The following is a 27548-nucleotide window of genomic DNA, read 5'->3' as shown; positions in this document are numbered from 1 at the left end:
GTCCAGTTCTAACTGTTGCTTCTTGATCTGCATACAGATTTCTCAGGAGGCAGGTCAGATGGTCTGGTATTCCCATCTCTTTAAGAATTTTCCACAGTTTATTGTGATCCACAGAGTCAAAGGCTTTGGCCTAGCCAATAAAGCAGAAGTAGATGTTTTTCTGGAACTTTCTTGCTTTTTCAATGATCCACCAGATGTTGGCAATTTGATCTCTGGTTCCTCTGCCTTTTCTAAATCCAGCTTGAACATATGAAAGTTCACTGTTTACATACTGTTGAATCCTGCCTTGGACAATTTTGTGCATTACTTTGCCAATGTGTGAGATGAGCTGAAACTCCAATACTTTGGCCACCTGATGTGATAGTTTGAACATTCTTTGGCATTGTCTTTCTTTGGGATTGGAATGAAAACTGACCTTTTCCAGACCTGCGGCCACTGCTGAGTTTTCCAAATTTGCTGGCATATTGAGTGCAGCACTTTTACAGCATCACACTTTAGGACTTGAAATAGCTCAACTGGAATTCTATCATGTCCACTAGCTTTGTTCGTAGTTCGCTTCCTAAGGCCCACTTCACTTTGAACTCCTGGATGTCTGGCTCTAGGTGAATGATCACAGCATCGTGATTATCTGGGTCATGAAGATCTTTTTGTACAGTTTTTCCATGTATTCTTGCCATCTCTTCTTAATACCTTCTGCTTCTGTTTGGTCCATACCCTTTCTGTCCTTTATTGTGCCCATCTTTGCATAAAATGTTCCCTTGGTATCTCTGATTTTCTTGAAGAGATCTCTGGTCTTTCCCATTCTATTGTTTTCCTCTATTTCTTGGCACTGGTCACTGAGGAAGGCTTTCTTATCTCTCCTTGATATTCTCTGGAACTCTAAATTCAGATGAATATATCTTTCCTTTTCTCCTTTGCTTTTTGCTTCGCCTCTATTCACAGGTATTTGTAAGGTCTCCTCAGACAACCATTTTGCCTTTTTCTATTTCTTTTTCTTGGGGATGGTCTTGATCACCACCTCCTGTACAGTGTCATAAACCTCCATCCATAGTTCTTCAGGCATTCTATCAGATCTAATCCCTTGAATCTATTTCTCACTTCCACTGTATAATTGTAAGGGGTTTGATTTAGGTCATACCTGAATGATCTTGTGGTTTTCCCCACTTTTTTCAATTTAAGTCTGAATTTTACAATAAGGAGTTCATGACCTGAGCCACAGTCAGCTCCTGATCTTGTTTTTGCTGACTGTATAGAGCTTCTCCATCTTTGGCTGCAGAAAATATAATCAATCTGATTTCGGCATTGAACATCTGGTGATGAACATGTGTAGAGTCTTTTCTTGTGTTGTTGGAAGAGAGTGTTTGCTATGACCAGTGCATTCTCTTGGCAAAACTCTGTTAGCCTTTGCCCTGCTTCATTCTGTACTCCAAGGCCAAACTTGCCTGTTACTCCAGGTATCTCTTGACTCCCTACTTTCACATTCTAGTGAACCTAGTCCCTTATAATGAAAAGGACATCTTTTTTGGGTGTTAGTTCTAGAAGGTCTTGTAGGTCTTCATAGAACTGTTCAACTTCAGCTTCTTCAGCATTACTGTTCGGGGCATAGACTTCAATTACCTTGATATTGAATGGTTTGCCTTGGAAATGAATAGAGATCATTCTGTCGTTTTTGAGACTGCATCCAAGTACTGCATTTCAGATTCTTTTTTTGACTATGAGGGCTACTCCATTTCTTCTAAGGGATTCTTGCCCAAGACCTGTATGCTATATGATTAAAGTTTTTGGATTCATTGTTTTACTTTTCTTTGTTATATCTTGTATTTTTTCCTTGTTATAATTTTCATTTGTCCTTATTATAAGTAGTATTTCTTACCTTCATCAAGGCCACCAGTCTTTATTTTTTCTCTATTTAAAGAAATCTGTTGTAACTCCCAATACCTCAAATTTAATATCCTCAATTCTTCTCCTTAACCTCATCTTCTCTTCCTGTTTGTACCCTGACATATTTTAAAAGCATTTCTGGACACTGAGTTTTATGGCCTCTTAAGTATTTGGTATTGTTCAAGTTAGAAAGCTTAAGTGTTTTAGTAGAAAAAGGCTAGTTTAGAGGCTAGTTTAGAATACCCTGTAAGAATTAGAAATAGTGTCCAAAGTACAATTGGAAATCCCCAAACTAGCTGGGCCTGATCCTGATCGAGACGCTCTTCTGTCCCCAGACATGATTTGTGAATTCATGAAAAGGCAGTTCAGTATTTTGAACAATGTGAAGTCTGAAGGGAAAATGCAGAGTGCCTCCTGTTTGGGATGAAACATGTCTGACTCAGATACTGGTCTTCTGAGATGCTCCTCAGCTACTGAGAGCCGAAGAGCCACTTGGGAAGTGATGCCTCCCTCAGCCTCTCTGCTTTGCCAGAGCCAGCTCCTCCCTGTAGAGCTAAGTAGGAATTAATGTGGGCTTTCAACGTAATAGACATTACTTCAGGCATCAAGAATTTCCTGTGGAATCTATCTGTGGAAACAAGGGGATAACTTCCAGCAGGAAAAAAAAAAAATGTTGCTTCCCACTTTAGAGACATTTAATCCCTGAAATGACTACCAAAGAGGTCTTTTAACAACTGCCAATCATACCTTGGGGCTGCAAAGAGTCGGACACTACTGAGCGACTGAACTGAACTGAAGTGAACTGAATCATACCTTGACTTCCTACGCTGCTAACCATAAAAAGAGAAGGACAAGCACATTTCTTTTCACATGTTTTTAAGCAATAAACCTGAGTGGAAAGTGTGGACAATCACGCTGTAAAAGCCGTACTTTCGGTTGAGGTGAACTTCCACACGGTGTTGGTGTGAGCGTCTCCGACGTACACGGTCCCGTCCTCGGATGCAGCGATGTCGTGGGGCATGTCGAAGTGCTGCCGGAACAAGAAGCACACGGTAAGGGCGAGCCTGAGCCCGGTTCTTCATGAAGAGGCGGAAGGGCACAGCAGAGCACACGAGAGAACCATACGCATGTGACTCAAACCAAAGAAACAGCGATGGAAGCAGCTCAAGACCAAAGATGTGAAAAAGCGAACATTTACAAAAGGATTACTTTTTTACAGTGTTGTTGAGTTGGTGTTATGCCATTTATCTAATTGTTTATATTTGTCTAATTATTTATATTTATTTTTGCCTTCAGGCTTTCTTCATAGCTCAGTTAGTAAAGAATCTACCTGCAATGCAGGAGACCTGGTTCTGGAAGATTCGCTGAAGAAGGGAAAGGCTACCCACTCCAGTATTCTTGGTTTTCCCTTGTGGCTTAGCTGGTAAAGAATCCGCCTGCAATGAGGGAGATCTGGGTTTGATCCCTGGGTCAGGAAAGTTCCCTGGAGAAGGGAAAGGCTACCCACTCCAGTATTCTGGCCTGGAGAATTCCATGGATTATATAGTCCATGGGGTTGCAAAAGAGTCTGACACAACTGAGCGACTTTCACTTTTCCCTTTTGCCCTCATAGTTTTTCTAACTTTGACCATTGTCAAATTTGCTGGCTTTATTTAAGACAACTGAAAAGGACCCCTCAGCGACCCCATGGACTGCAGCCTTCCAGGCTCCTCCATCCATGGGATTTTCCAGGCAAGAGTGCTGGAGTAGGGTGCCATTGCCTTCTCCCAAAAAGGACCAGGCATTAGTTTTTTTTTTTTTTTAATTCCCATCAAGCTATGATACACTTCCTTAAAAAGTATTTATGTGTTACTGAGAAGAGGAATCATTTTAAAGATTCAGGGCATTCTGATTATTTCTGAAATGCATATTAAGAGCTCTGCAGTAATATGGCATACTCCTACTCTGAAGCTCAGTGTTGACAATATTTTCTTTCAGCAAAGGACACAAATGGAGTGTTCCCTCCAGTATTTGCTGGCTTTTGTGCCTACTGCAGCTACACTGGTGTTTTACGATGTCTTTCTGCACCACACATTTTCATTTCAACATCATGCCATCTCACTCACGAGGACACAGCAGAAAGGGCAGCTCTCTTATGTGACTTTCTCAGGGTCACCAGGCTAGTTCCTGGAAAAGCAGGCTGAAAATGCTGGGTAGCTGACATTTCCATCTTTCTACCGAAGCTTTCAAAGGTGCCACGTGTCCACCAGTTGGCAGGAGATGGATGGTATTTTCACCTTTGAGGCCAGGAGGCCTGCTTAGAATGAGTACACCATTCTAAAAAATATGATCAGTGAGTATGAACGGGAACACTATCCTGACTGTGGGCTTATCAGCCAGCCTCTGTCCACTTTGGTTTGCTGAGTGTAAAGGGTGCTAAGGAGGCAAGCTTCTGTTCTTAGCTCACCGAGAAAGGGCCAGAATACATGCTCTGGTGAAACTACTGTCTTTTAAAATCAGCAACAATTGGTCACATTGAAAAGAAAAACATGAGACAGCCCACGCCAAGGAGGCGCCTTCCTTCAGACTATCAAATGAGCTTGACAAAAGAGCAGGAGAAGGACAGAGAGCCAGGAATCCAAACGCTGCCTTATTGCAGTCTCCTCAGCCAGTCAGGAAATGTTCATCTTCATTCGGGGTTCACCTGATTGGTGGCAAAAAGGCTGGAAAATCACAGGGAGTTCCTCTTCTCTACAAAAACATGTTTTAAAAAACCGGTTTGCAAACAAGGAGATCAAACCAGTCCATCCTAAAGGAAATCAACCCTGAATATTCATTGGAAGGACTGATGATGACGCTCCAGTACTTTGGCCACCTGATGTGAAGAACTGACCCAGTGGAAAAGACTCTGATGCTGGAAAGATTGAAGATGGGAGGAGAAGGGGACGATAGAGGACGAGATGGTTGGATGACATCATCGATGGACATGAGTTTGAACAAATTCCAGGAGATAGTGAAAAACAGGGAAGCCTGGTGTGCTGCAGTCCATAGGGTCACAAAAAGTTGGACGTGACTTAGGAGTGAACAACAACAATATGGTTGTAAAGTACTTCACATTTTCTGATGGGAAAAATATTATAATAGGTGGAGGAACAAAGGTGGGGGGGTAATGTCTGAACTGTTCATTGGAAGGGCCATCAGTTCAAGGCTATAACAACAGTGAACCTCTATCTGTGGTTCTCACACTGATCCAGGGTAACAGGAGTTCAGTGGAAATTTCTTGGGGCCACAGGAGGGGTTCAGGGGAAGCTTAGTGAAAGGGACTTTGAGACCCCTATTCCTACTGCAGTCACAGGCACCATCTTTTCAATGCATTATTTCACTGTTGGTGTCAACTGAAACAACATTACATTGTCAGATTTAGGCCTAAGTTTTACGACTTCAGAGTCGAAAAGATTTAAAGATCTTCTACTCTATGCTTTGACATCTTCTCTTGAGGTACTTCTCCCTAACAAAATCAAATTATAGAGGAAAGAATGCTAGCATCCTCCTGGGCATCTGGTGACACAGCCCAGAGCAATCTGCCCTCAACAGCTTGTATTTTGTTTTAAAAATTCATAAGGAATTTGTGTTCTCCATAGCTTAACTACGTGTGCTTTAAACAAGACAAGTTGAAACTTACTTAAGCAAAATCATTCTCTAAGAAATTGGTTCATGTTATGATTTAATACGTCCCCTGGCCTCAATATTAAACACATTTTAAAGTATAAAACATCTGTGTTTAAGATCCAGGTGTGCTACGTCCTGTGTGGCTTTGGATAGGTAACTTCCCTTGTGTGAACCTCAGGCTCAAATACTGTCAAATACTGTGATTTTAATCTCCATAGTTAGGGTCGGAGAAATAGCATGAATCTGGGGTTACTGTTCCCTTTTTTCTTTCTTTTTTTAGTATTGCGCAGTGGGGATTATTTCCTTCCTCTTCCACATGAGCAGCCTTGCAAATAAAGAAGACAAAAAAATTAGAGCCTGAAGGGTGTGTGTGAAGGCAGACGGCAGGACCACAGGCTTTGCTGTGATTATGGGGGGAAGAATGTGGAGAGCAACGATACATCTTTTGCCCTCAGAACTTTCTGACACCGTTTGGTAGAATCATCTTCCCTACTGTCCTACCATCTCGGTTCGGCTGCACAGGGATAAAGATGGAGATTGTATATTCCAACATAAACATTCCTAAAGAATGTCATGGAAGAGGGAGGTCTGAACTACATAAAGGCACGAGCAGTGGACAGGAGCAAACAGTGGCACAGACTCAGTATGTAAAACTTGACTTTTGACTTGAAGGAAAAAGCACTTCTTACATAAGAGTGAAGTGAAGTGAAGTGAAGTGAAGTGAAGTCGCTCAGTCGTGTCCGACTCTTTGCGACCCCATGGACTGTAGCCTACCAGGCTTCTCCGTCCATGGGATTTTCCAGGCAAGAATGCTGGAGTGGGTTACCATTTCCTTCTCCAGGGGATCTTCCCGACCCAGGAATCGAACCCAGGTCTCTCACATTGGAGGCAGGTGCTTTAACCTCTAAGCCACCAGGGAAGCCCCATAAGAGTAAGTAATAATATTGCACCATATTAGTCTCCTCACCCAAACTTAATCTTTGTGATGATAATCTAAATGAAAAGTCTGAGCGATTCACAGATGGGTTTCAACTTACTGAGTCAACACAGAATACATTTCTATGTTTCGGTATAGTAGCAAGTCTTGTTTATTGAAAGGAAAAGCAAATTTTGCCTTGGAGTCAGAGTCTCTTTTCCAGTTTGCTGTACTGACCCGTATATTGTGACTTCCTCATCATGGGATGTCTGATGAATACTGATGTTCAGGCACAAGGCTTCCTGAAACCTTCATTCAGGGATGCTTATATTTTTATGACAGTAAAGCTTATTAAGAATCTAGCCTCTAGCTTAGCACTTGGTGTTGCTCTCTAGATGCACAGTTGAATTAAAAGTTAATATCCCAATTGACACAGTATTTTATTATTTAAAGAACAATCAAGCAAACACTGAAAACAAAGTGAAGTTCTGACAGGAAGTGAAGTATCCCTCACTTTATCAACAGATATGAAGAAGCTCAAAGTGGCAAAGCAATGAAGATCAGATAATCAATAAGGATCTGAAACACTACTGAAATAAAACATCTATTATCAGTCTAATGAATTTGTTTCTGAAGGGCTATTATGATCGGGCATTTGATTGTTTATTGCTTTTTAGGTGAAATACTTGCATGAAAAGTCTTGCTTGTTATATCAATTTATCAAAAGAAACTAAAAAAAAAAATAAAGAAATTGGTACTGGAATCTTTACTTCAGATTTAGTTTGGTTCAACGTGGGTCCTGTAAGTTTTGCTAAAACTCCATTTGAAGGAAAGGCTGTGCCCTGTCCTGTTCACTATCATAGCCTTAGTATCTAGTATAATGCCTGACATAGATAGGTGCTTAATAGATACCTTAAGAATGAAGCTTAGTAAATCCCAGACAGGCTGTCAGTGTTCTAACACTGGTATTGTAAAGCTTTTTTTTTTTTTTTTTTTAAGCTAGCAAATTTGGTGTCTTAGAGAATACTGTAAGAAATTGAGTTTGGAGATAATTATCCAGTGGCTTATGAAAAGTTGCATTTTGACCCACTGAAGCTGATAAATCTTTACAAATTTTGAAAAATAGCTCTTATCTGCAGCATTTTAGCTAAAATTTCTGTACCACGAGCACATTCAGGTGGTACATGTGAATATTCTGGTCATTCTGACAATTATTCTGCAGGGAAGTTAAGTGAGGAGACAGAGGGCTCTGGGCACACCGCACCGTCGTCACCATGTTGGCATAAAGCACTGTTAGAATGAACCACGGTATGCCACTGTGAGGCCAGAACTAGACTTGAGTCTTTTACAGAAACCAAGTCTCTAGAACTTGATTCCAGGAGTGCTGTTTTCAAGTCTTGGTGCTCAGTGTAGTAACATTAAAATAACATTAAAAAAAGCAAGCAAGATTTTTACTGAATCTAAGAGAACTATAGAGTTTAACATATTGTGGTGTCTTTTCTACTTGGATGAAACCAGGAATATCTAAAATGTAAAATATCTTACATTTGCAATATTCTAACTGCAGTGAATTTAAGCCTGCTATCATGTACAAAAGTCTACTAAGGACCTTAGAACTGCATATAGTGCTAACTTGCATCTGAAGAAATTTATCTAGGAATAGACAAGGGCATTGTTTCTAAATAAAACACAGTATACAGCATTCCCATCAACCTAGCCAGAAAACCATCACGTCGCCTTTAAATTTTAAAAAAGTGACTGAAGTATAAATTGAGTTCCAAGATTCACATTTTAGTTTTATCCTCAAGAAAACTGATACATAGTTAGTGTATGTGAATACCTTGCGTACTGGCTTGAAGACATCTATAATCTCCCCGCTGGAAAAGTTCATCACAAATCCTTGCACGGGTTCTTGGTCATCAAAGTAAGGCTTTCCATTCACCGCAAAGAGCAAACCTGTGACAACATATCCAGTTAACCTTCCTTTAAAATATGGATAAGACTGGCTTTTACATACATGTGTGCACGTTGCACAAACAAGAAACGTGGGGTCAACCCTACATTTGGCAACAAACGTGGAAAACAAAATACTTAGTAGATGTCTCTGAGTAATAAGATTAGGAGCAGACAGGTTAGGAGGCTAACCTTGGAATAGGAAAACCAAGAACTGCAAGGCCTGTCCCACTGAGGAAGCCAGTAGAAATCAGTAATTCATAGTTATGAAATCAGTAACCCACAGTTATAGAGGAGATGACATAGCTAGAGGAATATATATGTAGATATATTAAATAGGTATGGGAAGAGTCAGGTTATTGAAAGCAATCACTTTAGGGTATCAGATCTTTTAAAAAAATATGTAATATCTACTATAGCTACAAGTAGAATCAGAGAAAAATAGGCAAAGAAAGTGAAGTCATAGTATAAATAGACGAATGATCTGATTTTAAGCAACTATTTCAAATTATCAAAGACATTTTTTCCTAATTTAAAAAAATTAGACCAATTTTTATACTAATTCAATGAATACTCTTTACAGTAAATCATATTTCTTAGTTTAGTAGTGTTTATCCAAAAAAATGGAAACTGATCCTTTGATTAGTACTGCAGATGATTGAATATTACATGTTAAAGAGTTAAAACAATAAAATATACAGAATACTAAACCAGTATTGAAGGTTTTTTCATCTTATTTAAGGATTTCAGGATAGGGTTCTTTAGCACATCATACTAAAAAATATCAACACTATCAATGTCAATTACTACTGTGTAACATTGTAGAGAGAATTCCAGTTATAATACACTTTGTCTTTTGCTGAGATTCTCTTTTTAACCAGATTTCCTCTCATCTCTTCTCCTGATGTTTTTCTTCTCATATTGGTTTATTTTTATTCACTATCAACTTGATCACCCTCTTTCTTGAGTTAATTTGTTGTTGTTCAGTCTCTCAGTCATGTCCAACTCTGTGACCCATGGACTATATAGTACTCCAGGCTTCCCTGCCCTTCACCATCTCCCGGAGCTTTCTCAAACTCATGTCCATCGAGTTGGTGATGCCATCCAACAATCTTATCCTCCATCGTCCCCTTCTCTTCCTGCCTTCAATCTCTCCCAGCATCAGGGTCTTTTCCAGTGAGTCAGTTCTTGGCGTCAGGTGGCCAAAATACTGGAGCTTCAGCCTCAGCATCAGTCCCTCCAATGGATACTCATGATTGATTTTCTTCAGGATAGACTGGTTTGATCTCCTTGCAATCCAAGAGACTCGCAAGAGTATTCTCCAACACCACAGTTCAAAAGCATCAGTTCTTCAGTGCTCAGCCTTCTTTATGGTCCAACTCTCACATCCATACATGACTAATGGAAACACCATAGCTTTTACTATATGGTCTTTTGTTGATTAAGTAAATGGTCTTACCAAACTTATTCTTTAAATAGGAGGTAAAAACCAACATGAGAATTTATCTTTGATTAACATTAATGAGTCTTTTATTACTTTTTAATTACTTATTCCTTAGGGAAGCCAACTCGTTCCTATTTCAGTCACTTGAGTCCCTTTATTCCATGTCTTAAATAAATTGGGGGCTGCCTGAGAAGATATTAGCCATGTGTGCGTTAGTTGTTCAGTTGTGTCCAATGCTTTGAGAACCCATGAGCAGTAGCCAGCCAGACTACTCTGTCCATGCAATTCTCCAGGCAAGAATGCTGGAGTGGGTTGCCATTTCCTTCTCTAGGAATCTTCCTGACCCAGGGATTGAACCAGTTTCTTGCATTGCAGGCAGATTCTTCACTACCTGAGCCCCCAAGGAAACCCTGATAGCAGCCATATGCAACTTTAATAGCATGAGAAATAGAAATATTGTGATAACTATGTAGTAATGCATCTTTAATACCTGTATAGATTTATTTATTGAATGTATTGCAAAAATCATATATAAATTCTAGAAATATATTTTCAATTGTTCAGTATTCATGATATAAAGAAATGCTAAGTTTTTAAAATATAAATTAAATAAACCCTATTTTGTAAGTTTGAATTATTTTTCTGGTTTTCTTTAAGTCAAGAAAATCTATTTTGAAAATGAGAAAAAACTACAGATTTCACTGATCATTTCTCCTAACATTTACACATAAGCCCCTACTTACTTCACCTATTTATCTTTAAAAAATTGGCCATCACTCTTTTAAAAAATGTGAAGCAGAAGTATTTTGAATACTGAGTTTATCAACATACACCATCTGTTGATGATGAAGACAAAATATTAATCATTTAATAACTAGAGCAAATGATCAAAATTAACAAAAAACTGAAAATTAATATATGGGGATGCTTTTTTAATCCATCACAAACAGCTGCTAAATCTTTTGAGTTCATTATTTCTGTATAAAGAACAGTGGTGCTTGAGTTTAAAATGGTTTACCATACGAGCATATGAAGATCACGCAGACACTTTTTAAGGATGGAGAGCAGTATGAAAAAACACAGAAAATAAAAATGAAATACCTGGTATGTATGAAATTGCAAACACATTTCTTCCAAACGATGGGTGCTTAATCTCGCGCACAAATTCTTTGGTGTCGATTTTGAAACACTGGATCCGACCGTTTTCCCTGTCTGCCACACACAGCTGGCCCAGGGGAGGCACCAGGGCCAAGCTGTGAGGAACTCTGAACTGGCCTGGTTTAGGACTGCTCTCCAGAGACGCTACAGAATGAAGAAAAACCTCAGACTTACAATGTGTAAAATCACCCAGACTCTGACTCTGAAGTCTCCTAAACTTCAAAATTCGTTACAGTAAGCCACTAAATATCTGGAACCAGGGGGAAAATAAGGTGAAGCAGTTAGTATCTTTGCCCACGAATACATGACAGATTTTCTCCCTGTTTGGATAAAGTTTAAAGCTTTTGGGTAGAAGCATTCCTTTCCTCCTATAAGACTCTGTGTGTATGTGTGAGTGAGAAAGAGAGAGTGGGCAACCAGCTGGATGCATTTGGAAGCCCTGTTTTCCTCACTCAAGGGATAATTATATCCCAAAGAATGGGATGGCCATGCCCATTCCCTCCCAAAGGAGGGATGGCCAGCCTCTTATTCCTTGTGATGCAGGCCAAGAATGAGAAGCCGAGATCAAGAGTCTAACTGAGTACCTTCTCCCCACTGTGTGATGAATTTTCCACTTGGTGAAAACTGCACAAGGCGACTGTTGCAGTAGCCATCTGACACATAGATGGTTCCAGTGTCTGGATCCACAGCCACATCGGTGGGCTGACAGAAGTGATTCTGGTCACTGCCTGGTTGCATGCTCCTTCCCAGGGTTAGCAGAGGGCCTTCTTGACTCTTTGGATCTAGTTTGAACACCTTTTCAAAAAAAGAACGAAAGCCTCACTCACTTTGCACGGCTACTTATTGACGCCCACCTACCTGACTCAGGCAATTCGAGGGTCAGCTCTCAAGAGACGTATTTACAAGCAGGTACTTTTCAGAACTGGATGGGACTCTGGAAATGATCTGGTCTGCTTCTTTCATTTGATGAGTGAGGCTCACAGAGATTAAGGGACCTGCCCAAGGTCTTTCAGGTCACTACTGGTGAGCAGAGACTAGCACGTGGATGCCCTTCCACCCTCTCCGACTTCTTCCTCAGCTACCAGTTCGGTGCACCCCAGACAATGCAAGAGCAATAAACGTCCACTGAGAGGATGCTTGAAGGCTAGCAGTGCCTACTGAGTTCTAGTTTCTTATACTAATTTTCCTAGTTCTTTCCCACCTATTCATCAAACAGGTTTTAAACATGAGCTTATCCTTTAAGGATTAAACATTATGACTATACTCTGATGTACGTATTAACTTCCTTTAAAAAGAACAAAAAACTGCTGTTTTACATATAAACATGTATGCACTAGAGATCTTGCCTCGATTTATAGAAGATTAAGGTGGCGTATGAAAAATACATAAAACACATAAAGAAATACAACAGAACTAAGACCTGGGGACAGAGGAAAGAAATACAGAAAGCTCAGAAGGAGGCTGGGGGAGCTACACATTTGGTAGGGGGCAGCTTCACCTCTTGCCCTAAGATTCCTGGCAGCCCCACACAGGAGGGTGACTGAATCATTTATGTGCAAGTTTTCCTGAGCACTGAGTGCTAAATGAACCATTTCAGACCTGGCCATTCCATTCGTTTGTTATAAACTTTCTGGGTCACAGAAAAAGACCCAGACAACTCCAGAGCATTCTGAAAGCACAGCCTCATTAACTTCTATGCCCGTAGGTGCGTGGTCAGTAGTGCACTCAGTAGACCCCATGGACTGTAGCTCTCCAGGCTCCTCCGTCCATGGGAGTCTCCAGGCAAGAGCACTGGAGTGGGTTGCCATGCCCTCCTCCAGGGGATCTTCCTAATCCAGGGATCGAACCCGAGTCTCTTGCATCTTCTGCGTTGCAGGCTGACTGTTTACTGCTGTTTAGCCACCAAAGAAGCCCAGCTTCTATTTGAATAACCAAGTGGAATTTCTATTTGAAATGCCAAATGGAAGATTACCTGATGAAGAGCCACATCTGTGACCCAATAATTTCCATCTTTATCTATACTCAAGCCATGCGGCAAGTAAAACCTGCAAAAAACAAATAACCATCCTAATTATATAATTACTCCCAAAGTACACATGAGATGAAAGTTTTCTGCTAATTAATTTGTAACAGCAATATAAATTTATATACTGATAAATGTATACCTGTATGACTCTAGAAAAGGCCAAAATGAATTGTTAAATCAAAATACCCATTTTAATAGACTGCCTTGTGAAAAAATTTAATTTGTATTTAATCTTCTAACAGTATGTAAATGAAGCATACATATCAATTACAAATATTTATTATAAAGTATGGTATATTAAGTAACAATATCAATTTGAAAACAAGTTCTAAAATCATTAAGAAATGTGTATAAAACAAATATAAATGTGGATTTATATGGTTTGAATAGTTCAAGTATGCTGCAAAATAATATAGCATTGTATTAATATAAAATATTAAATATATGGCTGAAAAGCTTTGAGTGATTATTAATACTAAAAACAGTAAAACACAAAGAAAACACCTTCCAGCAGACATGAGTTGTGATCAGCTAAGCAAAGTTAAGCGGTATGCTAGATAATAATAAGAGAAAGTTAATCTATTTAACAAGTCAATTGGGATGACCTGGATAAGAGAATCATAAACCAATGTGAACAGAGACTTAAGGAATTTGGACAGAGCTAACAAACACATGGACAATGTCTGAATGTTTTTGGGGTCAAATCCGACAATCCACAAGCCACATGTGTCAGCTTCTAGCCTGTGCAAAGTACTGGCATCACAGATTTTTGTTTTCAGGAGCCAAGAAGGTAACACCTTGATCTTGACTGATACACTGAACTAGATCTCGCTTTTGGTCATCAAATGCGAGGGTTATGACTTGCTTTCAACACAGACACACCACTGTTGGCCACGTTGATTTAGCAGCAGTTGCTCTGCCTTCCTCTTTAACTCCTATCTGGAATGAGAATACTTCTGACTGATGGCCAGAGTACTGAAGAGCCAGGTGCAAACGCAGTGAGTGGTGGGGCTGGTATTAGAACTTGGCCCTTGACTCACCATCTCAGGATCCTACAAAAAGCTAATTGTTAGCATCCCCATAATCAGCTGTATTCAAAGTGGATGGCTCCCCTCCTTTTAAAGAAGCTGGCTCTGCCTGTGCCTAAGAAGACAAAGTAGGGTCTAGCTCCCGAAGCTGCCAGGCCACAATGGTTGTGGACACTCTGTAAGCAGGTGCCCCTTTCTTTCAAAGACAATGAATATCAGCCAATTTTTTTTTTTTTTTGGCTGCCAGAAGCCAAATCTAGGAATAAGACCAAATAATGAGCAGCTTTCAAAGCCAAATTGCATGCCATGGAAAGTTGAAAATGACATTTGTTTAATCTTCATTTTGAGATGGGAAGAGAGAAGCCTTTTTTCTTAATGGTGACTAGCTGCTGAGTTTGGTTATGTAACTTCTCCACTTAAGAAATTTTTTTTAATCTTCAGATCTAGTTGAGCAGCAACTCACTTCATTAGCCATGTGTATCAATTTTATCTGAAGCTTGACTACCATTAGAATCACCGAGGGAGCTTTCACACTACTATTTTGATACCTGGGCCCCATCCCAGACTAAATATGAATCTAAATTTTGGAAGCTTCCCAGGTGATTCTAATGTTCAGTCAGGGTTTAAAACCACCTCTTTAGAAAATGAAAGGATGGCTCTATCAGTCTCCTGCTTTCTTAAGCTGTGTCTTCTCACCACTGCTGCAAAATATACTCTTTCTAAGGCTAGACCCAATGATACACTTTGTACCAAATAGCACAAGCATTAATAACAACACACGCAATGTAACTCACAGATTTTTTCCACTGGACTGGAGTACTGCAGCATTATTTGGGTCTATGACAAGAATAGTGTCTTCTTCAATTGGTCCGAGGCCTCTTTGCTGGTAAACAAACTTGCTATCAAAAGAGCTAGTAAAAAAAAAAAAAAAAAGGCATTAGAATGGGAATAAGCCAATCAGATTCCCTGGTGGCTCAGATGGTAAAGCGTCTGCCCGCAATGCGGAAGACCCGGGTTCGATCCCTGGGTTGGGAAGATCCCCTGGAGAAGGAAATGGGAACCCACTCTAGTACTCTTTCCTAGAAAATTCCACGGATGGAGGAGTCTGGTGGGCTACAGTCCATGGGGTCATGAAGAGTCGGACATGACTGAGCGACTTCACGACGAAGTCAACTGCAGACCATTCACTTGAGGTTTTAAACATGGAATCAAGAGAAGGGCTCAGACATGTCTGACTGCACTCTTTGCCCTTCATGCTTCAGTATCTTGGATCACAGATATACCATCGCCTGAGGAACTAGACAAGGTTAGTGGGGCAGCAGACTGGGAACCGCCTGGAGGGGCAAGGTTTCTGACCCACCAAATCTGAATCCACACTTTGACAAGATCTCCAGGTGAGTCATGGCCAATAAGAGTTTGAGAAACACTGCCTAGAACTCAAAGAAGCTAATTTTTTCTCAAAAGTTCCTCAAAATGTTTAAATTCAGTAACTATTTTCTTTCACGCTACAAATGAGGGTCTAACTTAGTTTAACTTTCTGTGTAACGGTAAGGAAAGTGTACACAATAGGATGAAGCGTGTGATTAACACTGTGTTTGCTATTTTACTTGCTGTAGGTACAACATGCAAATACATGTCACAAGGACACAGAACAGAGTGTTCAAAATATTTCAAAAATACAAAACACGATTCTTGAAACAAAAATGTGTTTAGAGACATAAAACTGTTTCCATATAAGAGTTTTTCTGTAAGTAAAAATGGACCTCTATGTAATAATTAATCAAAACACTAAAATGAATGACAATTTCTGCTTTTTAACTTTATACTTTTTATTATCATAAAATATTGTGAACATTTCTATTTCTACCTGAATTATTAGTAATATTTCTTTAAACTGATAGTTATCACAGACATTGTACCTATTTAAATTCCTGTTTCGAAAATTATTTGTGATATATCACAAAGACAAGTCCTTCCAATCTAAGCTTACGTGACAGAGAGAAAAATATATGAAGCACCAACAGATCAACTTATGTGTCAAGAGCAAAGAACTAACTGATTAGCACATAGTTGAGACATGTAGGGTAGGGAGCATAAAAATATAAAATATATATTTTGCCAGATGAAGTCACTGTATATAGATCAATAAATATTCCTGTAAAATACAATTTCCTTTATAAAATCAGACAAGGTTGTGAAAGAGAAACTACTAATACTTTATAGTTCAACCATATAAGCAAAAAAAGAATCTGAACAACATTAAGTATTTATGGAGAAATATTTTTAATTTGGAAGGCGATAGACTGCTCAAATCTATCATACTCCTAGTGATTAGCTGGTTGGTATTTTTATGGAACTTATGGAGAGACCCAGTAGGAGAACAAAAATTTCAAAATTATACTCTCTTGCCATTAAAAATAAACACCACATAGCTATTTGAGCTTCTTGACTGTCATATTCTTTGGGTACATTTTCCCTGAAAGATAACAATAAGTCCCTGAAGTAGTTCTTATTAATGATGCATTCAATTGAATAAAAAATATTGATTCAGCTTTGTCAACTAAAACTTAAGTAATACTGCTTACATATGCTATTATGTGTAGTTAAAACCACACAGCAGAAAAAACATACATAAGTTGACGAAATGGAAGTAACATCACCAACAAAGCATATTTTGTAAGACAATTATGACATCATTATTAAATTAAAACATACAATTTTATTAGTTAGAATGTAAGAATACGCAAGATATTAATAAATCAGGAGACACCAATAATGGGCAAACACAAGTAACTCTTTCTTAGTACTATGAAACACCAAACAGTTTATCCTCTCTCTCAATGTATTTTTATTTACTTTTAATTGGAGGATAATTGCTTTACAATGTTGTGTTGGTTTTTGCTGTATATCAACATGAATCAGTCATAGGTATACATATGTCCCCCTCCCTCTTGAACCTCCTCCCTCCCACCTCCCACCCCATCCCACCCTTCCAGGCTGTCTCCAAGCAGGGAGTTGAGCTCCCTGTGACACACAGCAAATTCCCTCTGGCCATAGTATAAGTTTGGGCTTCCAGGGTAGCTCAGCTGGAAAAGAATCCGCCTGCAAAGCAGGCGACCCTAGTTCAATTCTTGGATCAGGAAGATTCCCTGAAGAAAAGACAGGCTACCTACTCCAGTATTCTTGGGCTTCCCTGGTGGCTCAGGCGGTAAAGAATCTGCCCGCAATGTGGGAGACCTGGGTTCAATCCCTGGGTTGGGAAGATCCCATAAAGAAGGGCATGGCAACCCACTCCAGTGTTCTTGCCTGGAGAATTCCATGGACAGAGGAGCCTGCTGGGCTGCAGCCACGGGGTCACAAAGGGTCGGACATGAGTGAGCGCCTGAGCACAGACAATGTTATTCTCTCAATCTGTCCCATCCTCTCCGCCCCCTGCTGCGTCCACAGTCTGTTCTCTGTGTCTGTATTGCTGTCCTGCAGATAAGTTCATCAGTACCATTTTTCTAGATTTCATATATATGTGTCTCTTTTTGGTGTGACTTTCTGTACTAAAAAATCATAACCATTCTCATAGAAAACAAAGGTACTGAATTCAACCATCGATGATAATTTTTCCCACTTGTCTAGGATACTGGATAACGTAAGTGCAGCATGTCTAACACTCATAGCATGCTACAGCTTTACGTTCAGATGTAGTAGCATGAGCTCTGGTGGCTCAGTGGTAAAGAATCCACCTGCAGTGCAGGAGGCACAGGAGACATGGGTTTGATCCCTGGGTTGGGAAGATCCCCTGGAGGAGGAGGGCGACCCACTCCAGTATTCTTACCTGGAGAATCCCATGGACAGAGGAGCCTGGCAGACTACAGTCCATAGGTTTGCAAAGAGTTGGACACGACTGAAGTGACTTAGCATGTATGCACACACACAGTAGGATGAAGTCTCTTCATTCATTATTTAAGGCTGAAGTCATACTCCTCATTATTCAGAAACATTTCATGATTTATAATGGCATAATTTTAATCTAAACAACGTGAGAATGTTTTCTCTGACTTTAAGGAGTTAAAATTTGTTTTCACCTTTTTCATGGAAATTTGAGGTAACTGTAGATTTATATGCGGCTACAAGAAATAATCCCTGGAGAAGCAAATGGCAATCCATTTCAGTATTCTTGGAGTATTCTCCAGAAGAGGCTGGAGGGCTACAGTCCATGGGGTTGCAGAGAGCCGGACATGACTTCACACACACACACACACACACACACACACACACACACAATAGGGCTTCCCTGGTGGCTCACAGAGAGATTCTAGGTACACTTTACCTGGTTTCCTCAATGGTAGCATTCTGAGCAACTAGACTACAATATCATAACCGGGATATTGATACTGGGAAAAGCCAATGATTATATTTAGACACCCTTTTCCATTTTGTATTTCCTAAAATTTTCATTTATTCTTACAGTTTATTTACTTGGGCATGGAATACACTACTGTATTACTTCTCCACCTAGGAGTTAGTAATATGCAAAGTTACCATGTCCTCATAATTCATACCAAATGCTGTCCACGTGACATGCAGTGTTCTGGCCCACTAATGATAGCTAATAATAGTGACAGTCCAATTGCCTATTGTATATCCTGATAAAACTGGAACCTGGCATTCCTAATTCCACACCTCTTATTTGCAAAATGACAAACCAGATAGGAAGTCTGACATAGTTACTTGTTTGTGATTCCCCCAAGCAATAGGCTGCAGTATTCTTTGGTCTGTCTTGTCATTCACTTAAACATTCACCATCAGTCTTCCATCTCTGGTCCTACTATTTTAGGAAATAACATTTTACAACTTCTTGGTGGAGAGAAAGCAGATTTCCCCCACCCCAACACCTTCAGAAGCATATGCTGAATTCCTCTAACTTAAATTATGCTTTTTTATAGCTCTAGTTTATTTTTCCAGACACTTAAGTATTTAAAAATGTAAATTCTAGTTTAAATTATTCTCTGGTAGTCATGTAAGCTCAAAGTCAAGGACCTGTAATGCTGGCTTGGCTTCTAAGAGAACAAGCTATGTCAAGGAAAAATATAAATAAACCCAGACTCACTGCTTATGTGAGTCATATCAAATGACATGTAGCTAATGCACAGCTAAGTGATAAAATATCCTTTATCAATGGAACTGATCTACACTGATCATGAATACAGAAAAAAAGGAGTTGATCTTCTGCTGTCACAAACCCAAACTGTGTATGGGCATCTATATTCACAACCTAGAAATGTCAAATTTCTAGTGGTGGGAAAAATGCAAAATTAACTAATTTGGGGATCATACCCTTTTGTTATTCATTTTTTGGTGATGTTATAATAAATGTGAAACAGCAAATGAAAGAGCCAAAAGAAAAATAAGTAACAATATAACTAAGCCATGGAGTAAATAAATCAGATTTTGGAGTAAATAAATCAGATTTTTATAATTAAATATTAGATGTATGAAAATATCAGATCTCTTAAATTAGCAAGTTTTTTTCTTAGTATCTTATATATACACAATGTAACAACTAGTAATATCATTTATCTTTTAGGGTTTTTAAATGATCACAAATGAGCCCCATGTCATTAGCATGTACAGAGGGCATTCTTTGTGATGCTTCAAACTAACTACTCTTCCTGTGGAATGCAGTTCTATGGTTATTAATAATAATATTACTATATTTCTCCCATATCCATTAAGGATCTCAGTGACTAGGCAAGATTTTGAATTTACTGATATTAGCATCATTTGAGTATTTTCATTTACTTTAGTAACATAAATAACAATAACATTCTAGAATTCTTAGGGAGACCAGAGCTTTAAAGGAATTAACCACAACACCATAGGTCCAACTATTTCATTGAGAATCTTTTGTGATACCCTTTACCAGATGTCTGTATGTTTAAATTGGCAGCGTCAAGGGATATTCAGTCATTCAATAGATTGGTTGATGAGTCTTAATCCTTTCACTTGGGATAGCTGGAGCTTCATACAACTAACAGCTGACCCCTGGTAAATACACAGGGCAAGTAATAAAAGGAATTGATTTTTTTTTTAATTCTGAAATGGGAAAAATCACACACACACACACACACACACAACACACATACTCACATTAAATCTGCCAAATAAAGTAATTTATAAACTCTCTTGTAATTCAAAGAAAAGTAACCCTTGAACAGTTCACAAATGGATGTCAGATTATAGAGCTGGATACACCGTTGCTATAGCAAACTGCTTATTTAGTGTTCTAAAGCAGCTACCCCGAATTATATGCTGCAGAGAGGTCTTTGTTTCAACCACATTTAACTTTTTACAGAATATAATAACACCCTGCACATTTCACACAGTGCCTGGAGCACTGCTGATCTCTGCTCGCTTCTCTGAAAAAGCACTCAGTGGAAAAGGCTGAATGGCGGCCTGCGGGCTGGTATTCATCAGTTCTTTATTTTAGCAGTTTGAATCACCCATTAATGATTTTGCACATTAGCAGCTAATCAAACAGTTTAGATAAGGCTGAAAAGAAATGCACTGCTATATTCACACGCAAAAGAATTTAGAATAGAGAGAAAATAAACTTCTGTGCCATCAATCAAAATTAAGGGAAATGCAAAATAAATAAGAGCAACTGAAGACAGAAGTAAAATATAATGTTGTAATTATATAAATTAAGAGGTTGGAGAAAGGACCACAGGTTTTCAAGTGAGAAAATAAAGGGAAACATACCTTCAATGTTAGGAAAGCAAAGACATACTATACGAAGATAAAGACTTTAAATGGAATATAATTTAATACTACGTGTAAAACATTACTTCTTATACACATTGCAAAAATTCCCTATGAGGAGGAAAAAGGGTGGGCAGACAAAGAACTCAGTATGACTACTTATGCCCTGATGGACCCAGCACTACAGACATCCCAAATAAGGATGAAAATATCAAAGAACCAGGTATCACAGCACCAGGCTCTGTTTGGTCAGTAAGGCCACTGGGAACATTTTACTTAACAAAGTGACTTCTGTTACTCAAGAGAAGGAGGAAGATTTTAAAGCCTTCATTTTTTTGGACTAGGGAACAGAGGCACAAAACTCAAATGTCTCGATACAGGCCTCAAAGCTAGGAAACGGAAACCAAGTTTGAAACCCGGGTGTCCTGTCCACAAAAACATATGTTTTTTTCTTATTAGGATTAACCTCACTGGACTGGGAGAGTCTTCCCTCCAGTTATCAAATTTAATCTGTAGATGTAGAAGAGATAGGAATAACAGTCACATAGCCAAGAAGAATCAGAGAAAGTGGCATAAAACTGAAAAACTGGCTTAAGTACAACAGGAAACGGCAATGTAAAACAGAAGGGTAGACTACAGACAAACATTCTCTTTGTAAACTTACAGTTTTCTCTTGGATGTGAAGATAATAAGTTCAATTTTCCAGGTCTAATTAATTCTAAAGGTATGAAAGAATTTACAGATACAGAAGCAGCATCTTAAGCAGATATCTTAACTGAAACTTCAGGCAACTAGTGAGGCAAATCTTGAACTGATTTTTAATGCAACTTAGGAAGCAGATTTTTGAAACAAAAAAAAAACTTGGGAAGATTCCATAAAACATTGTTGAGGAGATGGTTTCTGGATGAATTATCTGGGGGGCAAATGGGAGAAGATTCCCAGAAGCCCACATCTCTAAGGACAAAACTTGTTAAACCAAACAGTCAACTATTCAAACTTTAGAAACAATATATATGAAGATATGAAAGGCAAATTCATCAAACAGACCTAATATCAGGCTGGAAGGGACAGCTCATTCTCTGGTTAATTAAGAATAAAACAGTATCTGTAAAAATGGAAGCAATGCTAAATCTAGCAAAGTGAAATATAATTGGAATAAAATGCTGAATTCAGTGTTCACTGTATAAATATGAATTTCCAGTAAAAACTTCTGCACAATTTTATGAAATATAATTAGAGATATCAGTAGATTACACATTCAACACAAGGTAACAAGGTGATATGACTGTTGAAGAAAAGTGAATGCAATCACTAATAGATAGCTAGAATACGCATCAAGGAAAGAGTTCGAACACCAGATGACGGTGGAAGATTTTGCCTGGAGACGTGCTGGCAGGAGCCTGGAGCTGCACCCTCTGGTGAGCCTCTGCTATCCTGGGTGCCCACTGTCTACTGCCCCATTTTGTGCCAATGAAACCTGTTTTTCTCGAGTTGACCCAACATTCTAAGCCTCACTCTCAGTCCACTTGCTTTTTTTTTTTAATTTATTTTTTTAAATTAAATGATAATTATTTTACAGTATTTTGTTGTTTTTCTGCCAAACCCCCACTTACTTTTGATAATATCAACTCTACTCTCACATTACAGAGAAAAAACAAAAAGCTTAGGCTAAGCCAAAGAGTGGATTTCATTCCTTTGCCCACGGTGACTGGTTCAGGATGAAAGAAACATGTTCTGCTACCTACCTAAAGTCAGGTAGGAGAACACTAAATGACTCAATTTAAGGATTTCTTGTTGACCTATCAAGGACACGGATGGTATTCTGAAGTTGCAAACAAGGAGGAAGATAATCTGAGCCTAAGAATGGAACTAACCAGGAGAAGATGTGTTAAATAGACCCTGGTGCTATCATCTGAGCTACCATACCCTGAAAGTTTTTATTTATACAAACTAATAAATTTCTTCTTTTTCTAAGCTAGTATGCATTGGGTTTTCGCCTTCATTGGTTACAGATGGAATTCCAAGTGATACAACTTTAAAAATCCCTTCCAACTCCATGTGAAGAGTGACAAATGGTATAATAGAAATACCTTCTAGTGCCTGAAAATAAGGGATAAAACCCATGATTTACTGAAGAGGGTGTGGGACATGAGGCCTGCAGAGGAGACCCTCAACCATAGCTGAGATAAATAAAAGAGAGGCCAGGAAGCAAGCCTCTGACCACGGTGGTGATTTTAAGATAGACACCCAGGAACAAAGGTTACTGAGGCAGGAGCTACCCAGCTCCAACTGGGAGGCATTTAAACTTTAAAAAGCCCTAGCTGTCATGCTGCCCTAACTTTAGGGCAGACAAGAGGCTCTTTAAAGTTTCATTATACCCTGAAATTTCCTTTCAGCTAGAAGAAGTCTCTTACAGTAGCCACGGGCTTACCCAATGGCTCAGACAGTAAACAATCCTCCTGCAATACAGGAGACTAGGGTTTGATCCCTGGGTTGGGAAGACCCTCTGGAGAAGGGAATAGCAACTCATTCTAGTATTCTTGCCTGGAGAATCCCATGAACAGAGGAGCCTGGTTGGCTATAATGCACAAGGTTGCAAAGAGTTGCATATGACTGAGTTATTAGCACACCTACATAGAGCAGCTACACTGAAGTAAGGGACTGACAAGGAGGAAAACAGAAATCAAATTGAGAAAGGGGATAACAGTTTACTTGTTATTCTTGTTGCCATGCTTATTTAGCATAATTAAGTAGAAGAGTAAGGGCTGATCAAGGCTGTTGGGCAGGAAAGACGAGGAACAGTACTCATAAAGAGAACTGAAGGTGAAAGCTGTACAGTCGTGTCCAACTCTTTGTGACCCCATGGAGTCCATGGAATTCTCCAGGCCAGAACACTGGAGTGGGTAGCCGTTCCCTTCTCCAGGAGATCTTCCCCACCTAGGGATAGAACCCAGGTCTCCCACATTGCAGGTGGATTCTTTATCAGCTGAGCCACCAGGGAAGCAAAGAGAATTGATGTGATATCAAAAAAGCTTTGAGTATGGAGTATTAATTAGGGATTATTACTAAATAATAATAACTCCTCCTTTTGGAGGAGGGAATCGCAAGCCACCCCAGTATACTTGCTGTGAGAACCTCATGAACTGTATAAAAGGCCAAAAAGATATGACACCAAAAGATGAGTCCCGCAGGTCTGAAGGTGTCCAATATGCTACTGGAGAAGAGTAGAGAATTACCAACAGCCCCAGAATGAATGAAGCAGCTGGGCCGAAGTGGATATGATGCTCAGTTGTGGCTGTGTCTGGTGATCAAAGTAAAATTTGATGGTACAAAAATTTTTGTACTGTATAGGGACTAGAATGTTAGGTCCATGAATCAAGGAAAAGACATGGTCAAGCAGGAAATGCTAAGAATCAACACAGACATCCTAGGAATCAGTGAACTAAAATGGACAGGAATGGGCGAATGTAATGCAGATGACCACTGATCATGGAAAAAGCAAGAGAGTTCCAGAAAAACATCTACTTCTGCTTTATTGACTACGCCAAAGCCTTTGACTGTGTGGATCACAACAAACTGTGGAAAATTCTTAAAGAAATGGGAATACCAGACCACCTGACCTGTCTCTTGAGAAATCTGTATGCAGATCAGGAAGAAACAACAGTTAGAATTGGACACGGAACAACAGACTAGTTCCAAATCAGGAAAGGAGTATGTCAAGGCTGTATATTGTCACCCTGCTTATTTATTGAAGAGTACATCATGAGAAATGCTGGGCTGGATGAAGCACAAGCTAGAATCAAGATTGCTGGGAGAAATATCAATAACCTCAGATATGCAGATGATACCACCCTTATGGCAGAAAGCAAAGAAGAACTAAAGAGCCTCTTGATGAAGTTGAAAGAAGAGAGTGAAAAAGTTGGCTTAAAACTCAACATTCAGAAAACTAAGATCATGGCATCTTGTCCCATCACTTCATGGCAAATAGATGGGGAAACAGTGGAAATGGAAGCAGTGACAGACTTTATTTTTGGGGGCTACAAAATCACTACAGATGGTGACTGCAGCCATGAAATTAAAAGACGCTTGTTTCTTTGAAGAAAAGTTATGGCCACCCTAGACAGCATATTCAAAAGCAGAGACATTACTTTGACAACAAAGGTCCATCTACTCAAGGCTATCGTTTCTTCGGTAGTCATGTATGGATGTGAGAGGTGGGCTATAAAGAAAGCTGAGCACCAAAAAATTGATACTTTTGAACTGTGGTGTTGGAGAAGACTCTTGAGAGTTCCTTGGACTGCAAGGAGATCCAAACAGTCCATCCTAAAGGAAATCAGTCCTGAATATTCATTGGAAGGACTGATACTGAAGCTGAAACTCCAATACTTTGGTCACTTGATGTGAAGAACTGGCTCATTTGAAAAGACCCTGATGCTGGGAAAGACTAAAGGCAGGAGGAGAAGGGGACGACAGAGGATGAGATGGTTGGATGGCATCATTGACTCAATGTACATGAGTTTGAGTAAGCTCTGGGAGTTGGTGATGGACAGGGAGGCCTGGCGTGCTGCAGTCCATGGAGTTGCAAAGAGTTGGACACGACTCAACTGAACTGAACTGATTATATCTACTACTGTGGGCAAGAATCCCTTACAAGAAATACAGAAGCCATCATAATCAATAAAAGTGTCTGAAATATAATACATGTACCCTCAAAAATAACAGAATGATCTCATTTCATTTCCAAGGCAAACCGTCAACATCACAGTAATCCAAGTCTATGACCCAACTGCTAATGCTGAAGAAGCTAAAGTTGAGTGGTTCTATGAAGACCTAGAAGACCTTCTAGAACTAATACCTAAAAGAGATGTTATATTCATCATTGGGGATTGGAAGGCAAAAGTAGGAAGTTAAGATATACCGGGAGTAACAGGCAAGTTTGGCCTGGGAGTACAAAATGAAGCAGGGCAAAGGGTAACTGAATTCTGCCAAGAGAATGCACTAGTCATAGCAAATACTCTTTTTCAACAACATAAGAGATGACTTTACACATGGACATCACCAAATGACTAATACCGAAATCAAACTGATTGCATTCTCGGTAGCCGAAGACGGAGAAGCTGTATACAATCAGCAAGAACAAGACCTGGAGCTGACTGTGGCTCAGATAATCACCTTCTCATAGCAAAATTCAGGCTCAAACTAAAGAATACTGGGAAAAACACTAGGCCAGCCAGTATGACTTAAATCCCGTATGAATTTTCAGTGGAGGTGACAAAGATTCAAGAGACCAGATTTAGATAACAGTGTGCCTGAAGAACTGTGGACGGAGGTCTGTAGTATTGTACAGGACATGGCGAACAAAACCAGCCCAAATAAAAGGAAAAACAAGAAGGCAGCGTGGTTATCTGAGGAGGCTTTACAAATAGTGGAAGAACAAAGAGAAGCAAAAAGCAAGGGGGAGAGGGAAAGGTAACCCAATTAAATGCAGAGTTTCAAAGGATATCTGTAAGAGACAATAAGGCCTTCTTCAACGAACAGTGTTTAACAATCGAAGAATATGTCAAGGCTCTATACTGTTACCCTGCTTATTTATCTTCTATGGAGAGTGCATCATGCGAAATGCTGCACTGGATGAAGCACAAGCTGGAATCAAGATTGCCAGGAGAAATATCAACAACAGCAGATATGGAGATGACACCACCCTAATGGCAGAAAGCAAAGAACTAAAGAGCCTCTTGATGAAAGTGAAAGAGGAGAGTGAAAAAGTTGGCTTAAAGCTCAACATTCAGAAAACGAAGATCATGGCATCTGGTCCCATCACTTCATGGTGAATAGATGGGGAAACAATGGAAACAGTGACAGACTTTATTTTGGGGGGCTCTAAAATCACTGCAGATTGTGACTGCAGCCATGAAATTAAAAGACTCTTACTCCTTGGAAGATAAGCTATGACCAAATTAGACAGCATATTAAAAAGCAGAGACATTACTTGGCCAACAAAGGTCCGTCTAGTCAAGGCTATGGTTTTTCCAGTGGTCATGTATGGATGTGAGAGGTGGACTATAAAGAAAGCTGAGCTCTGAAGAATTGATGCTTTTGAACTGTGGTGTTGGAAAAGACTCTTCTGTGTCCCTTGGACTGCAAGGAGATCCAACCAGTCCATCCTAAAGGAGATCAGTCCTGAATATTCATTGGAAGGACTGATACTGAAGCTGAAACTCCAATACTTTGGCCACCTGATGTGAAGAACTGACTCATTTGGAAAGACCCTGATGCTGGGAAAGACTAAAGGCAGGAGGAGAAGGGGATGACAGAGGATGAGATGGTTGGATGGCATCACTGACTCGATGGACATGAGTTTCAGCAAGCTCCAGGAGTTGGTGACGGACAGGGAGGCCTGGCGTGCTGCAGTCCATGGGGTCACAAAGAGTCGGACATGACTGAGTGACTGGACTGACTGACTGACTGACTGACTGACCTTATGGAACTTACAGTTTTGCGCACATGAGAAGACTCAGGATGGGATTCTGAGGAAAATTAATACAGAATTTCTCGTCTTTCTCAACAAACCGTGGTCGCAATAAGAATGCAATTTCCTCCCCATGTTTCCATTCCCACTGTCTCTCACCAGCACGTAAGAAATTCCTCAGGGAAGCGCTGTCTTTTCCTTTGTACAATCTTTGGATATTCAATGAGTGAGAAGAAAATTACTTTGCCCATTTTATATAATTCACTTGCACA

General features: G+C 39.6%; 1 protein-coding gene across 13 annotated transcripts in view; it reads right to left on the bottom strand.

The window, feature by feature from the left end:
• PAM (peptidylglycine alpha-amidating monooxygenase) overlaps window positions 1-27548 on the bottom strand; it is a 173311-nt gene that overhangs the window by 15846 nt on the left and 129917 nt on the right. For all 13 annotated transcript variants that reach the window (XM_068980032.1, XM_068980033.1, XM_068980034.1 and 10 more), the window contains 6 exons: window positions 14849-14965; window positions 12973-13045; window positions 11585-11795; window positions 10944-11144; window positions 8286-8401; window positions 2812-2911 (listed from right to left, as the gene is read on the bottom strand). In XM_068980032.1, the coding sequence (XP_068836133.1) occupies window positions 2812-2911; window positions 8286-8401; window positions 10944-11144; window positions 11585-11795; window positions 12973-13045; window positions 14849-14965 (818 nt within the window). The remainder of the gene's footprint in view (window positions 1-2811; window positions 2912-8285; window positions 8402-10943; window positions 11145-11584; window positions 11796-12972; window positions 13046-14848; window positions 14966-27548) is intronic.

The sequence above is a fragment of the Capricornis sumatraensis genome, chromosome 9 (genome assembly GCF_032405125.1).
Source record: "Capricornis sumatraensis isolate serow.1 chromosome 9, serow.2, whole genome shotgun sequence".
Lineage (NCBI taxonomy): Eukaryota > Metazoa > Chordata > Mammalia > Artiodactyla > Bovidae > Capricornis > Capricornis sumatraensis.
This window is presented reverse-complemented; position numbering and strand designations above follow the sequence as displayed.